Below are 14,096 nucleotides of genomic sequence, written 5' to 3'. Positions count from 1 at the left end.
GTATTCAATCCCTTCAGTTCTGCACCAGGGAAAAGGTTACATATTTTTGTGTCGAATCACCCTGGTGTATTGAAGGAACATCACAGCCCCTTTTTTGCCTCTCAGCCCAACCTAGGGCCATTTACAAGGCAGTTAATTTTATTGATAGCCGACAATTCTATCTGTATGTATCACATGGGTTTTTTTGCTGAATTTGAAAATTAAGGGAGACTAAGATAGATCTATTTCGGCCTTATTTGTTAATTTTATTGATAGCCGACAATTCTGTCTGTATGTGTCACATGTTTTTTGCTGAATTTGAAAATTAAGGGAGACTAGGATAGATCTATTTCGGCCTTATTTTGGCCTCATCAGCTATATATTAATTAGGTTAAAGCTATTGCCTTTCAGGCAGACTCCCCAGGTTCAAATCCATGTAACGGTATGGCTAGCTGATGAGAGCAAAATAGCTTGAAACAGATCTATCTTAGTCTCCCTTTTCATTATAAGCAAAAACGTTAAAATGTGTTTTTTTGTTTGTTTGTTTTCTGTCGTATCACCCTGGTGCTTGTACTTTTATATTGTTTTTTATTCCATGTTGGAGAAAAATAAATTTTCTATTTTATTTTTCTCCAGAAAACAAACAAACAAATAATATATATTCATACCTGATGAAGTGGACAAGGCTATTGGAGCTGTGAGTTCCACCACCTGCTTATTAGACCCATGTCCCTCCTGGCTAGTTTCGCCCTGCAGGGAGGTGACACAGAGCTGGGTCCAGGAGATTACCAATGCTTCATTGAGGGAGGGGTCCTTCCGGACTCTCTATAAGAAGGCACTTGTGCATCCCCTCCTCAAGAAGCCTTCCCTGGACCGAGCTGTATTTAACAACTATTGTCCTGTCTCCAACTTTCCCTTCATTGGGAAGGTTGTTGAGAAGATGGTGTCACTCCACCTTCAATGGTCCTTGGATGAAGCTGATTATCTGAGCCCTCAACAGTCAGGATTCAGGCCTGGCAACAGCATGGAAACTGTTTTCGTCATGCTGACGCATGATCTCTGGTGGGCCAAGTATAGGGGTTTATCCTCTATCCTGGTGCTTCTTGATCTCTCAGTGGCTGGGTGAGGTCATCCGAGGGCACAGCTATATATCTCCATCCCATGTCTATTCAGTGAAGAGTGAAAGTAATGTGCTGGTGTCTGGAGGCTGTTAGGCTCTGGATGGGTGCTAACAGGCTGAAATTCAACCCCAACAAGACAGTGACTGTGGGTTTTTCTTCCCAAGGACACCTATCTGTTCATCTATTACCCGGGGGGGACTCTTGACCCCCTCAGAGAGCACTTGTGCGCCCCCTCCACAAGAAGCCTTCCCTGGACCCAGCTGTATTTAACAACTATCGTCCTGAGAAGGTGGTGTCGCTCCAGCGGGGTCAATGGTCCTTGAAAGAAGCCGATTATAATCTATAATCTAGGCCCTTGACAGTCAGGATTCAGACCTGGCTACAGTATGGACACTGCTTTGGTTGCGCTGATGGAAGATCTCTGGCGGGCCCTGGATAGAGGTTTATCCTCTGTCCTGGTGCTCCTTGACCTCTCAGTGACTTTCGATACCATTGACCATGGTATCCTTCTGCTCCGGCTGGAGGGGTTGGAAATGGGAGGCACCGTCCTATGGTGATTCTCCTCGTGCCTCTCTGGTCGGTCGCAGTCGGTGTTATTGTGGGGTCAGAGGTCGATTCCTAGGTCCCTACCTTCTGGGGTTGGTCCTCTCCCTCCTGCTGTTTAATATCTACATGAGACCACTGGGTGAGATCATGCAAAGGCACGGATAAACCCTTATCCAGGGCCCACCAGGGATCATCCATCAGCACAACCAAAGCAGTTACCATCAGTATACTGATGATACTCAGCTAGTCATCTCCACCCTGTGTCCACTCAGTGAAGCAGTGGAAATAATGTGCCGGTGTCTGGAGGCTGTCAGGGTCTGGATGGGCACCAACAGGCTCAAACTCAATGCAGACAAGACAGAGTGGCTGTGGGCATTGCCTCCCAAGGATACGTCCATCTGTCCATTACCCTGGGGGGGGGGAATTGCTGACCCCCTCAGAGAGGGTTCGTAACTTGGGTGTCCTCCTTGATCTGCACCTGACTTTAGAACACCATCTTTCAGCTGTGCTGAGGGGGGCGTTTGCGTTTGCCCAGGTTCGCCTGGTGCACCAGTTGTAGCCCTATTTGGACAGGAAGTCCTTGCTCATTGTCACTCATGCCCTTATCACCTCGAGGTTTGACTACTGCAATGCTCTCTACATAGGGCTACCTTTGAAATGTGTTCGGAAACTTCAAATCATCCAAAACGTAGCTGCATGAGCGGTTATGGGCCTTCCAAGGCATACCCATATTTCACCATCACTCCGCAGACTACATTGGTTGCCAATTAGTTTCCGGACACAAAACAAAGTGTTGGTTATGACCTACAAAGCCCTACATGGCACCGGGCCAGATTACCTCCGAGACCGCCTCCTGCCGCATAAATCCCAGTGCCTGCTCAGGTCCCACAGAATCAGCCGGCCAGGAAGGATGTCTCTGTGACGTCAAAGCTGGAATTCCCTATTGGGATTCCCCACCTCCGTTTGAGCCGACCGACCGACCGACAGCTCCACGCCACTTCTGGCAAGGTGACAGCCAGGTGGCGGCGCTTCTCAGGGTTCGCCCGAACCTGAACTTTTGCCGAACTTCCGGGTTCAGCATTCGCGGCGGCAGGTTTGTAAGGTGAAAAAAGTTCGTAAGAAGAGGCAAAAAAATTCCGAACCTCAGATTCGTATCTCGAAAAGTTCATATGATGAGGGGTTCGTATCACGAGGTACTACTGTATATATGTTTGTGTGTGTGTGTGTGTGTGTGTAGATTGTTCTGAGTTTGGGTTTTGCCCCGTGTAATATTTTGAGTGTCTATGCGACGTTTCGGTGAAATCACATTCAGCATAATCAGGCTGAAGTTATAAGCTTCGTGCTGCTGTAAATATAGAATGTTTGCAACTGCCATTTGTTCCTTATATATAGTGTTGGGGATGGAGATTTGGTTTGAATGTAGCAAATTATTGGGTGACTATGTTTTAATGATTTGATTGGTTGGTGGAATCACATTTAGTTGAAGGATTGACATGGTGATGATTATGATATGTTTTTTTGTTTAAGGCTGGTTTCCAAATCTCTGGTAGGTGGGACGTGTCATCTCGTTTGTTCATGCTGAGGGGGTGTTTTTCTATCTCTATGGCTTCCATAATCATTCTTTTGTATACACCAGCCTGAAGATGACGAGTGGGACTTCGTCGAAACATCGCTAGAAATTTCCAAATCCTACACAGGAAGAAACCTGAATATACCAAGACCGTCATACCCGTACCCGTGAAACTCTACGAAAACAAATATATATATATGTAGATTGTTCTGAGTTCGGGTTTTGCCCCGTGTAATATTTTGAGTGTCTATGCGACGTTTCGGTGAAATCACATTCACCATCATCAGGCTGAAGTTATAAGCTTTGTGCTGCTGTAAATATAAACTATATTTACACACCCAGCCACCAGTATTTATAGAAGGAATGCAGCTCAGGTCTCGCAGTCTTCGCCTGAGAAAAAGGACAGAAACACCAGCCTGAAGATGATGAGTGAGACCTCATCGAAACGTCGCCAGAAATTTCCAAATCCTACACGGGAAGAAACCCGAATATACCAAGACCGTCATACCTGTACCCGTGAAAATCTACGAAAACATATATATATATATATATATATATATATATATATATATATATATATATATATATATAGTTTTTGCTGAATTTTTAAAATTAAGGGAGACTAGGATAGCACTATTTCAGCCTTGTTCTGGCCTCATCAGCTAGCCATACCCTTACTGGGATTTGATCCTGTAGCTTCTGCCTTGTAAGGCAGAGAATTAACCTCTAGGCCACAGGATCTGATCCCTTCAGCTTTATACCAGGGAGGGGCTATATGTTTTTTTATATATAATTTTTATACCCAAAGCCTAACATGCTAAATTTGCATGTTTTACATCCATACCTTATCTCAGCCTGCCTTGAAGAAGTACTTAATAAACTAGTCTAGACAAAAGATGAAATAAAAATCAGTGGTTCTTTGATTTGCAGATGAATTTTGATCATATGACACTGGAAATGCTGCAATGCTCATAAGTGTGAAGTTACTATTTTCAGTTCCATTGTAGCTTCAAAAAATCACTAAAAGAATGGTTATAAATCAAGGACTACCTGTATGTAATTAATTTCTGTATCATTAATCTGGGAAGTTATCAATGCTAAATGAGAGAAAATATTATGAAGATTATTTGTTATCCTGCTAATGTTTCGCTTGTTTTAGGTACTAGAGTGAGAAGAACACCATCTGCCACAAAGACTTCTGCAAAAAAAGTTAAGAAACGAAATCCATGGTCAGATGATGAAACAAAATCTGAAAGTGATTTGGAAGAAAATGACCCTGTGATTATTCCAAGAGATTCTTTACTTAGAAGAGCTGCAGGTAGTAATGCCAATATCTATAATGTAGCAAAATCATTTAGTTTTATATTGTAAATAAGTTTTAATAATTGACCACTGTTTTTGCAGTAAGAATGTTATGCTTAATCATTAAATCATTTGGGGAAAAAGCTTTTTTCACATTTTTAAAAATAGCTTTTGCGTTGTCAGATAAAATATTTTCCTTCTGACATCTCTATTGTGTCTAAAATTATCCCAGTATCAGCTAAACCTTTCATTAAGTTTGCATTGATCTGTTGCCCCTCTTTTGTATATATATGGCTAGTTTTGAAACTGTTTTATCAGAGTGTTTCTTTGTGTCTCAATTCAATAATTCCATACAGTACAACTTTTAATAGACTTTTTCACCAGTGAAATCATTTAGCTGAAAATATTTGTAATTTTTTATACCTTAACTTGCCTTGTGAACCAATTATCTTCATTTGCAAGTAGTGGACAAGTAATCCAAATTTCTGCACTTACCATATCTACAATTATCATCTTTTGAATGTGTAATCAAATTCACAAAAAGGTGGCCTGCTTAGTGTTAATTACAGTGTTGATTTGTTATTCAATGTTTATTGTCCTAGACTAATATAATGCCAAAAACAGTTGCAATGCTGTTTTATAGAATACTCATAGAATACCTCAAATGTTCATAATATAAAATGCAAAGTATAAGGCGAAAGATTTATATGATCTGAAGAGAAACCAGAAACTGCAACTAAACCTGGAACCTACTACCATCTATGGTGGACCTGTACCCATACCAAAAAATTCTGGAAAGAAATTTAAAATCTCTTAGACCACGTCATAATGAATAACGTAATTCTCAAACCAGAACTGTTTCTTTTAGGCATATTCAGACAGAAATTTATATGAGAGGAAAGATACCTTACAGATTTTAACGGCAGCTAGAATTACATATGTCCAGACATGGAAGCAGGAAAACTCCCCTCTATTTTAACAACTATCTCTAAAATTATGGAATGTGTGGAGATGACTAGAATAACTATGGAAATTCAAAATAAAAAGAATCAGATTTCCACAAGATATGGGAGAAATGGTACCAATGGGTTGCAGCAAAAAAATATTTATCAATTATTGCCAAAAAACAATAAATTTTTCCCCTCTTCTACCGTTCTAAATGAAATCACAAATGACTAACGGAAGACAACCAAATACTGAGTACAATTAACTTGATCTTGAAGATAGACTCTTGCAACATATTTTCTTTATCTAAAATGCAAAGTATAAAATTTAACATAAAACAGATATTGTGGTTGTGTCCACTTTACAGCTGAAAGGCCCAAATACACCTTTGATTTCTCAGAAGAAGAAGAAGATGATGATGATGAAGATGCCAATAACAATAACAGTCTTAATGAACTCAAAGTAAAAACATCTCCAAACATCAATGACAGAGAAGATGACTTTGTGCCTTCAGATAGTCTTGAAAAGGTTGAATATGATTTCTCTCCAGTCAAATCAAAGCCTTCTCCAGAGTAAGTGTCATAGGTTTGGGATAGTATCTTAGTCTCTAACTAGCAGTATGAAGATTAACAAAATGTACATTGTTACACATATATTTGAGACACATTATGTATGTCCATAGTTATGCTGGCTACATGACCACAAAAACATCTTTGGACAGCACTGGCTCTTCTGCTAAGAAACAAAGATGAGCACTGCCCCACAGCTAGAAACTAATAGCATGCATGTGCAGGGGAACCTTTATCTTTACCTTATGTATCTAAGGTGTCAACAAATGCTACATGTTAAATATATATTATTTGGAGTATATGCATTTTTTGACTAATGAAGTGAGGTAACCAGTATTGGGTTCCAACCTTGATGGTGTAGTGACGGCATGCCAGTAGTGAAAATGGAGCTGTGCGTGCAACTCGGGGTGACCAGTGGGCAGGTGTGCACGTCGGAGCAAAATTTGGCTTCTGTGCATGTGCAGGAAACAAAATCTCACAAGAAGACGCACATGTATGCAAGAGTTTGGTGGGTTTTGGCCAAAATCTCACGCGCCTACATGTCTTCTCATAGAATTTGTTTCCTGTGCATGCACAAAGCCAAATCTCGCTCTGGCATACATGCATGCCCACTGGACACACATGCGAGCCTCCTGGTCACCCGGAGCTGTATGCGCAACCACACCAGTAGTGGTGGAATTGGGAATCCACCCCTGGAGGTAACATATCAAAATGAAATATAGCTAGCCATTTCATCAACATTTTTATGTACATAAATTAGCCTACACAGGAAATATATAATAATATGTAATAATATATATTTCCTGTGTAGGCTAATCTATGTATTATTATATTCTTTGTATTGCAGTCCGGCATGCCTTTCCTCTACAGTTTTGTTTTTAATTAGGAACTTAGGAAGAGGAAAATTTTAAATAAAATTATCTTTTTATCAGGAAGGTTTCCCAAGACAAAACTAATCAAGATTTTGACAACCTGTTCATGTTTCCTTCTTATTCTCGGAAAGCCAATATTGGTATGTATAAAATATATTAAACATTCAACTCAGTAGGCAATGCATTATTGAATAAGTAACCTTTGCCTAAAACCCATTGTCATTGAAAGCTACTGAACCGCTTCATGACTCTCAGAAAATACTCATATCCAAATATTTTAAAAATTGGTACATACAGTATTATTCAGTGTATAAGATGCACCGGTGTATAAGACGCACTTAGATTTTAGAGGAGGAAAACAAGGGAAAAAGTATTCTGAACCAAATGGTGCAGTATTATATTGTTTAATAAAATACTAGTGTAGCAGAATACTTTTTAAAACTATTTATACTTTTTAAAACCATTTACACTTTTTACAAACTTCAAACTTGACAACTTCAAGACTTGTGGACTTCAGTTCCCAGAATTCTTCTACCAGATATGCTAGCTCAGAAATGGGAGTTGAAGTCTACAAGCCTTAAACTTTCCAGGTTTGAAGACCCTTGCACTTCCGACCTCTAACTCAGGTGTCTTCAAACATGACAGCTTTAATACTTGTGGACCTCCTCCACCAGTCATGCCAGATTGGGTTCTCCTCCTGGTTCTCTCGCCACCCATACCCACCGACCCCACAGTTCAGATTCACACCCCCTTCTGCTCTAGCTGGACTTAGAGCTGGCATCGCTTTGCAACTGCATGACAGCTCCAGGCTCTGAAGACATAGCAGCAGTGAGTGGGAAGCCAAGCCCAGCTGAGGAAGATCTGAGGAAGACTACGCACCTGGGATCGGCTTGAGTGTGAGGTCGGCTGGGGGCAGCTAGCTTTCCACCAGATTCTTTTCTTTTAAAGAGAGAGAGAGAAAAGCGGGTGGGTGAATAACTAGCTTCTCTAGAGAAAGAAATGTGTATCTCCCATCAAGAGACTTGGACATTTACGCTAGACTTTTTTAGAACTCAGCCGGCCTGGAGCTTGGCACCATCTTGCTGTTGATTGTTTTTAAGAACTGCTGATTATTTTACTAGTGTTTTAATTAATTATATTTTTAATTTATTGGGGGGGGGGGTTAGTGATGGATATTTATGACTATTGGAATGAATGGGGTGGATTGAATAGGGGTGGGTGGGGTGGGTGGGTGGGATTATGGTGTGGATGAGGTGAATGGATATGACATGAATGAAATACTTGGCACACCTGACGCTGGAGAGGCAGGAGGGAGGGGGCAACTATCTCTGGGGTGACAGCGGGTTGGAATATTCCGGTCTTGCTGGGGAGAGGCAGATATGGCGGGAGCCATGGAGCTAGCTGTTCCAAAGGAAGGATAACTATCCCCTCTTCTGGCTCCATGAGCTCAACCCAGGGTACTGGTGATGAGTGTAATTCTGGCCCTGGGTTCAGGCTGCTGCTACTCAATACCAGGTCGGTGGTAAATAAAGCTCTCCTCAAACGGGATTTGATTCTGGATGAGGAGACCGACCGGGCATGTGTGGCTGAAACCTGGCTGGGCCCGGGGGGAGGAGTCCCTCTCTCTGAAATCTGCCCAGCCGGGTTTCAGGTATGGCATCAGCCTCGACCCAAGGGAAGGGGGGGAGGAGTGGCTATTATAGCCAGAGAGAGCCTTTGCCTGCGTAGACTCATTGTTCCAGAGATTGCGGGTTGTGAGTCCCGCTTGGTGAAGTTGGACAGGGGTTCAGGTGGGCTTGTTTCTCACGTACCTGCCTCCCAGCTACGTGTCAACAGCCCTGCCTGTGCTGCTCGAGGAGGTGGTCGGGCTGGCAATGGGGTTCCCCAGACTTATTGTCTTGGGGGACTTTAACCTGCCATCACTCGGCGAAACCTCTGGACTAGCTCAGGAGTTCATGGCCACCATGACAGCCATGGACTGACTCAAGTAGTACAGGGTCCGACTCACGAGGGGGGGCACGCACCCGACATGGTATTCCTCTCTGAGCAATTGAGTAATGGTCTGAGATTAAGGGGCTTAGAAGTGTTGCCTTTGTCATGGTCGGACCATTTTCTATTGCGCCTTGACTTCCTGACTCCAATCCTTCCCTGCAGGGAGGCGGAACCGACTAGGTGGTTCTGCCCCAGACGCCTGATGGACCCAGAGGGCTTTCAGAAGGCACTTGGGGTTATTCCAGATACACTCGTCCACAATTCGGCAGAGTCTCTTACTGAGGCCTTTAACAAGGCTGCAGCGGAGGCTCTCGACCAGATTGCGCCATTGCAATCTCTCCGCGGCACTAGACCCCGTAGAGCTCCATGGTTCAACGAGGAGCTCCGGGAGTTGAAATGCCAGAAAAGACGTCTAGAGAAGCGATGGAGGAAGAGTAAGTCCGAATCCTATCGAACACTTGTAAGACTTACAAAGTGGCGCTCAAGGCGACAAGATGCGACAAGATGCGACAAGATGCGCGTATCATGCCGCCTTGATTGCATCAGCGGAATCCCACCCGGCCACTCTGTTTAGGTTGACCCGCTCCCTTCTTAACCAGGGGGGAGTTGGGGAGCCCTTGCAGAGTAGTGCCAAGGACTTTAACACGTTTTTCGCTGATAAAATCGCTCGGATCCGAGTGGACCTCAACTCCAATTGGATAACAGAGTCGACTGACAACGAGTCAGTCGAGGTGACTGGGGCCCGTACTTGTCCATCTGTCTGGGCGGAGTTTGATCTGGTGACACCTGATAAAGTGGACAAGGCCATTGGAGCTGTGAGTTCCGCCACCTGTTTACTGGATCCGTGTCCCTCCTGGCTGGTTTCGGCCAGCAGGGAGGTGACACGGAGCTGGGTCCAGGAGATTACCAACGCTTCTTTGGGGAGGTAGTCCTTTCCGGATCCCTACAAGGAGGCACTTGTGCGCCCCCTCCTCAAGAAGCCTTCCCTGGACCCAGCCATTCTCAACAACTATTGTCCAGTCTCCAACCTTGCATTTATGGGGAAGGTTGTTGAGAAGGTGGTGGCGCTCCAGCTCCAGCGGTCCTTGGAAGAAACCGATTATCTAGGCCCTCAGCAGTCATGATTCAGGCCCCGTTACAGCACGGAAACTGCTTTGGTCACATTGATGGATGATCTCTGGCGGGCCTGGGACAGGGGTTTATCCTCTGTCCTGGTGCTTCTCGACCTCTCAGCGGGCTTTCGATACCATCGACCATGGTATCCTTCTGTGCCGACTGGAGGGGTTGGGAGTGAGAGGCACTGTTCTTCAGTGGTTCTCCTACATCTCTGATCGGTCGCAGTCGGTGTTAGTGGGGGGTCAGAGATCGACCTCTAGGCTTCTCCCTTGTGGAGTTCCTCAGGGGTCGGTCCTCTCCCCCCTGCTATTTAATATCTACATAAAACCGCTGGGTGAGATCATCCAAGGGCATGGGGTGAGGTATCATCAGTATGCAGATGATACCCAGTTGTACATCTCTACCCCATGTCCAGTCAACGAAGCAGTTGATGTGATGTGCCGGTGCCTGGAGGCTTTTAGGGTCTGCATGGGTGTCAACAGACTCCAACTCAACCTTGAGTGGCTCTGGGTTTTGCCTCCCTGGGACAATCCCATCTGTCCGCCCATCACCCTGGGGGGGGAATCATTGACCCCCTCAGAGAGGGTCTGCAACTTGGGCATCCTCCTCGATCCACAGCTCACATTAGAGCAGCGGTCCCCAAACTATGGCCCGCAGGACGGATGCGGCCCGCTGAGGCGATTCATCCAGCCCGTGGCAGCAGAGATTTTACCGATCTATATAAAAACTCCCGAACCTCCCGTCCACTCTGCTGCTGAGCGGAGGCAAGGAGGAGGAGGAAAGCCAGGGGGCGGGGAGGAAAGTGGGCCTGCAATTGTCCCCTTTCTTTGCCGCCTTTACGGAGAGAATCTGTTGCTGCCCTATGGCAGAGCAGCAACAGTTCCTCTCCCTAAAGGTGAGAAAGAAAAGGGCCAATTGCAGGCCCGCTTCCCTCCCCGCCCCCTGACTTTCCTCCTCCTCCTCCAGATGCTCAGCTGCAGACCGTCTTGGTCCCTCCAGGGCCGCTTTTTTGCTTTTGCACCGGAGAGGTTTGCGTGCGTTTGGGCACTTTTGGTGTTGGGGGGGGTCTGCTGCGTTGAGGGATAGAGAGAAAGGGAGAGAGAGAGAGAAATAAAGCAAGAAAGAGAGGGGGGAGAGAGAGTGGGAGAGTGCCACTTTTTTGCTTCTTCGCCACTCCGCAGGGAGGGTGCTGGCCTCTGCCCTCAGCCTGGAAGCCCTGCTAGAGCAGCTGAAGGTGCTGCAGGGCCAGTACTCCCGGGGCCGTAAGCAAGCCATCAGGACTCCCCCCGCGAACTAACTTGTTGACGGCCACACCGTCTCGGATCGCGGGGAGGGGAGCTCTTCCCCAGCCAGGCGAGCTGAGCTTCCTTTGGCTTCCTTTGAGGCGGCAGGTGACTTTGCAGCTTTGCAAAGAGCTTCCTTGGGCTTCCTTGGAGGCAAACTGCAAAGCTCACCTGCCGCCTCAAAGGAAGCTCAGCTCGGGGGCAGCTCTGGAGCAGCAGCTGCCGCCACCGCCTACTCCGCCCCGTACTTCAGCTGCACCGGGGCCAAGTAAGCCAAGGCTAGACCCGTCGCCCCCAGCTCCAAGCGTGGGGCCTGGGCGGTGGGCAAGCATCAGGGGGACCTCGCTGTCGCCTGGTTGTGGAAGAGCTCCCCACGATCCGGGACAGCGTGGCCGTCAACAAGTTAGTGCGCGGGGGGTCCTGATGGCGCCTACTCCACCCCGCGCTTTGGCCGCACTGGGCAGCTCTGGCGGGCGTGGGGCAGCAGGGCAGGCAGCGGGGCTGCGGTGGGGCATTTCGCTGCAAGGCACTGGCGGTGGCGGCTGGATGTGTTGCAGGACACTGTACATGCTGGCGCTGCATTGGGCATGCGGCTGGCACCTTCGTCCCGGCCCAGCCAGTGAGCCACTGCCCATGCCAGCCCCATGCCCAGCGCAGCGCCAGCAATGTACGGTGACCCGATGTCAGTGCCACCATCTTGGAGCTCCTGCTTGAAGCCGACCGCCCCGCGGCACACAAAACGTATTTGTGCATGTGAATGGTGTTGCAGCGCAGAAAAAAGAGAGAGAAAAAAGAGAGGAAGGAAGAGAGAAGAAAAGGAGAGAGAGAGAAAGAAAGCAAGAGAGATAGAGGAATAGAAAAAAGAACTGAGAGGGGGAGGAAATGTGAGAGAGAAAAAGAGAAAAATGAGAAAATGATGGAGGGAAAGAACGAGAAGGAAACTAAACAAATGAGAGAGAAGGAAAAAAAGGGAGAGGGAAGAGAGAAGTAGAAAGGAGGGAGGAAAGAAAGGAGGGAGGAAAGGAGGGAAAAGGAAGGAAGGAAGGAAAGAAGAAATGAAGAAGAAATGGAGGGAACAAGGAAGGAAGGAAGAATGAAATTAATGGAGGGGCGGAGGAAGGAAGGACTTTTTGGAGGGGGGTTGTAAAAAAATTTAAATTTTTCTCTCAACATACATTCAAACAATACAATGTACCATCTAATTTTCCCTGAATAAAATGTGGTATTTTGTCAGTAACTAATATCAATCATTAAAAATGTTGCAAAAGTTTTTTTTCTAACGTTGTCATCTAGGTACATACTTTTCTTTTAATTAAATTCCCTCCTTAATGTTCCTTCAAAAAGTACAACACCAATTATATTTCTAACTTATTAACTATTATGCCTAAGTTCTTCCTTCTTTCTCTATATATTTTTCTATAAACATTTTTATACATTTTTCTATACCAAGAAAATCTTGTATAGCCAATCAGATGTTAATAAAAGAAAATTAAAAACAAAACATAAACATATATGAATTTCAGACTTCTTCCCCCTCTCTAAATAGTACATTCCCATTTTGTTTTTTACTTTAAAATAAGGTATGTGCAATGGGCATAGGGATTTGTTCATAGTTTTTTTTATAGTCCGACCCTCCAACAGTCTGAGGGACAGTGAACTGACCCCCTGTGTAAAAAGTTTGGGGACCCCTACATTAGAGAAACATCTTTCAGCTGTGGCGAGGGGGGCATTTGCCCAGGTTCGCCTGGTGCACCAGTTGCAGCCCTATTTGGACCGGGAGTCACTGCTCACAGTCACTCATGCCCTCATCACCTCGAGGCTCGACTACTGTAATACTCTCTACATGGGGCTGCCTTTGAAAAGTGTCCGGAAACTTCAGATCATGCAGAATGCAGTTGCGAGAGCAATCATGGGCTTCCCTAAGTATGCCCATGTTACACCAACACTCTGCAGTCTGCATTGGTTGCCGATCAGTTTCCGGTCACAATTCAAAGGGTTGGTTATGACCTATAAAGCCCTTCATGGCATCGGACCAGAATATCTCCGGGACCGCCTTCTGCCGCACAAATCCCAGTGACCACTTAGGTCCCACAGAGTTGGCCTTCTCCGGGTCCCGTCGACTAAACAATGTCATTTGGCGGGATCCAGGGGAAGAGACTTCTTTGTGGTAGCCCCGACCCTCTGGAACCAGCTCCCCCCAGAGATTAGAATTGCCCCCACCTTTCGTAAGCTCCTTAAAACCCACCTCTGTCGTCAGGCATGGGGGAATTGAGATATTCCTTTCCTCCTAGGCCTATACAATTTATGCATGGTATGTTGGTATGTATGTTTGGTTTTTAATAAGGGTTTTTTAATAATTTTAAATATTAGATTTGTTCATATGCTGTTTTATTATTGTTGTTTGCCGCCCTGAGTCTACGGAGAGGGCGGCATACAAATCAAATAAATAAATAAATAAATAAAATAAATAAATAAATAAATAAATAAATAAATAAATAAATAAATAAATTGCAGTGTAATTCTGTCTTTCTTTCTTGTCTTTCTGTCTCTACACTGCAATTGATGGGAGATACACATTTCTTTTTCTAGAGAAGCTGGTTATTCGCCCAGCCCCTTTCTCTCTTTAAAAGAAAAGAACCTGGTGGAAAGTTAGGCGCCCCCATCTGAACTCACACCCTAGGCAATCCCAAGTGCGTAGCCTTCTTCAGATCTTCTTTAGATTGCAAATAGAGCAATGGAAAAAACCCTGGAAAGACTTAGGGCTTGGAAAACATCCTTCTTTGCAGAGAGTAACAATGAAA

General features: G+C 45.2%; 1 protein-coding gene across 4 annotated transcripts in view; it reads left to right on the top strand.

Annotated features, from left to right (window-relative positions):
* Positions 1 to 14,096, top strand: part of TOP2B (DNA topoisomerase II beta) — a 185,583-nt gene that overhangs the window by 106,964 nt on the left and 64,523 nt on the right. For all 4 annotated transcript variants that reach the window (XM_070728138.1, XM_070728139.1, XM_070728140.1 and 1 more), the window contains 3 exons: positions 4,376 to 4,534; positions 5,831 to 6,035; positions 6,965 to 7,044. In XM_070728138.1, coding sequence (XP_070584239.1) covers positions 4,376 to 4,534; positions 5,831 to 6,035; positions 6,965 to 7,044 — 444 coding nt within the window. The remainder of the gene's footprint in view (positions 1 to 4,375; positions 4,535 to 5,830; positions 6,036 to 6,964; positions 7,045 to 14,096) is intronic.

The sequence above is a fragment of the Erythrolamprus reginae genome, chromosome Z, assembly GCF_031021105.1.
Source record: "Erythrolamprus reginae isolate rEryReg1 chromosome Z, rEryReg1.hap1, whole genome shotgun sequence".
Lineage (NCBI taxonomy): Eukaryota > Metazoa > Chordata > Lepidosauria > Squamata > Dipsadidae > Erythrolamprus > Erythrolamprus reginae.
The sequence above is the reverse complement of the archived record's forward strand: the minus strand, read 5'-3'. Positions and strand labels throughout refer to the sequence as shown.